This window comes from Eubalaena glacialis, chromosome 4 (assembly GCF_028564815.1).
Source record: "Eubalaena glacialis isolate mEubGla1 chromosome 4, mEubGla1.1.hap2.+ XY, whole genome shotgun sequence".
NCBI classification, from domain to species: domain Eukaryota; kingdom Metazoa; phylum Chordata; class Mammalia; order Artiodactyla; family Balaenidae; genus Eubalaena; species Eubalaena glacialis.
In genome coordinates this window covers 41,951,357-41,953,405 of record NC_083719.1, presented here as the reverse complement: position 1 = coordinate 41,953,405, position 2,049 = coordinate 41,951,357, and the positions used below count along the sequence as shown (strand labels likewise).

At 41.8% G+C, this 2,049-nt stretch overlaps 1 protein-coding gene across 1 annotated transcript; it reads right to left on the bottom strand.

Moving 5' to 3' along the window:
* Positions 1-894: 894 nt before the first annotated feature.
* Positions 895-1,344, bottom strand: HSPB3 (heat shock protein family B (small) member 3). The gene has a single exon (XM_061187783.1). The coding sequence runs from the start codon at positions 1,342-1,344 to the stop codon at positions 895-897; it is 450 nt and encodes a 149-aa protein (XP_061043766.1).
* Positions 1,345-2,049: the final 705 nt, after the last annotated feature.

Genomic DNA, 2,049 nt, shown 5'->3' with positions numbered 1-2,049 from the left:
ACTTCCACTGCCTGCCAGGCTATTTAAAGCTAAGGATTATGCAGTGAGAACAGATGCAGTACATTTTGCCATCTTCCGAAATCTAAAATTTTAAGTAACATTTAAAAAGCATAGTTTAAATTTTTTTGAATTCAATAATTGTACTTTTTAAAGTGGTTTCCTAAACTCAATTTATGAGTATGAGTTAATGCATCTTAATGTTTCATAAATATCCACAGAACATACGCTGTGCTTTAGAAAACACTGCAGATAAGATCCAGTTTAGCTTAAAAAAGAAAAAAAGAGGTACGTATTTGGAACTTTTAAAAATCAGATTTATATCTGAAAATTCCAACATAAGTTTAAGGCAGTAACAAATGTAGTGAATCATAAATATATTTCAGACCCAGTTTTCAAATACTGTATTTTAACCTTCAGACTCTATGTTTACAAAGCTCCACACCACTGTAATAAAATACACTGAAAATAAAAGCTTATCAGGCGAAGGGGATCACAGCTCTTTTCAGCTATATAAAAAGTTTTCATAAAATGGATAAGAATTTCTTAAATTAGTGTGGCTCTTTTGCCATCAATTGTTAAAAATTCAGCTTCTCTGGCATTGTTGGAGTAATGAAGAAATAATTCTGAGTCGTCTCTGCTATCAGACTATGGTCTCCTAAACTGTCAATGTTTCTCAGGTGTAAGAATAGCAACAACTTGAGCTGTAGGAACATATTTAACAATTTTCCTTTCTGAGTAAAAGTGACAAAGACAACCTCAATATACCAGGAACTATGTCTATATTTTTAATCTTCATAAAAATCATTTCAAAGGTAGGTAATACACACATTCTCATGATACCATGGGCTGAACTAGAATCTTCCTCGTGCTGCATGAACAGGCACCGATAAGATATCATTTGGTCCCAACTGAATCCTTTACTTCCACCACCAGAATTCCATCGTGACACAGGATGGCAGACAAATCTTTGGTTTCAATGCCGTCGGGCAGTTTATACTGTCGGGTGAAGCTTCTTGAGATAAAACCGTGCTCGTCCATTCTGGTTCCATGTTGAGCCTTAATCAGCAGCCAGCCTTCGAAGGTCTGAATGATGATATCTTCGGGTTGGAACTGGACCACGTCCAGCAGGACCTGGAAGCGGGATTTGTCTCTCTGGGGCGGCATCTCTGCGGTGTCCACCGGGGCAGCCTGGGCCACCCTGGCTTTCCCCAGGTCCACGGTGGTTGGCCCGGGCAGTTCATATAAAGCGTGATCCAGCCTGCAGTCTTCCAAACCTCGAGCTTCAAACTCCTCCTCGTATCGCACTGGAGTCTCTATGAGATGCCTCAAGATGATTTTTGCCATAGTGGAGGCAAAGGCAGCATCGAACGCCTTCCGCCCCGGCTACGTTGTCCGCGTTGAGCCCTCGCAGTTGCCTACTGACTAGAGGATCTGTTGGAGCCGCTCTTCGCTTATAACCCTGCGCAGACGCAACCCTTTAATTAGGCCTGAATCACAGCGCCGCACACTCCCTCTTGTCTTTTCACTCCTGCCGACAATGAACGGCTATTTATAGAGCATGTTTCGAAGTTGCTTTTAGCACACAGCCTGCTCGAGCTGCCGAGTGAAGGATTACCCTTACATTCTCAATTATCCTTAGCAAGTGTGTCTGCCTTGCTTACCCCCAGAGAAAAAGAGAATCAGAAACAGTGTTTGAGAAATATCTGAGGGAGTGCTCTGACCTTGTGAACTACAGTGATCTAGCGGATCAGAACAGCCCAGAGACGTGCACTCGTCTTATGATAAGAGCCAGAACTGCATTAATCCTAGCCTCCAAGTGCAAAGCTGGGGGGAGGTGAATTTAGCTGTAACTGATTAGGAATTAAGATACACACGCACACACATTCAAATATCAAACATTCAACAAACCCTCAGCCCTCTGTCCTATATATTTACTTTCACTTCATCCTTTAATCTTTTATACTTAAGGGACACCTGAGCCACGCCATCTGGGTTTATTACATTTCACTCATCAAAAATGAGATCCTAGGACTAAACCAGGCAATGATG

Bases quoted from the DNA above. Each gene is read 5' to 3' on its own strand.
- HSPB3 (XM_061187783.1), bottom strand. From the start codon at position 1,344: ATGGCAAAAATCATCTTGAGGCATCTCATAGAGACTCCAGTGCGATAC.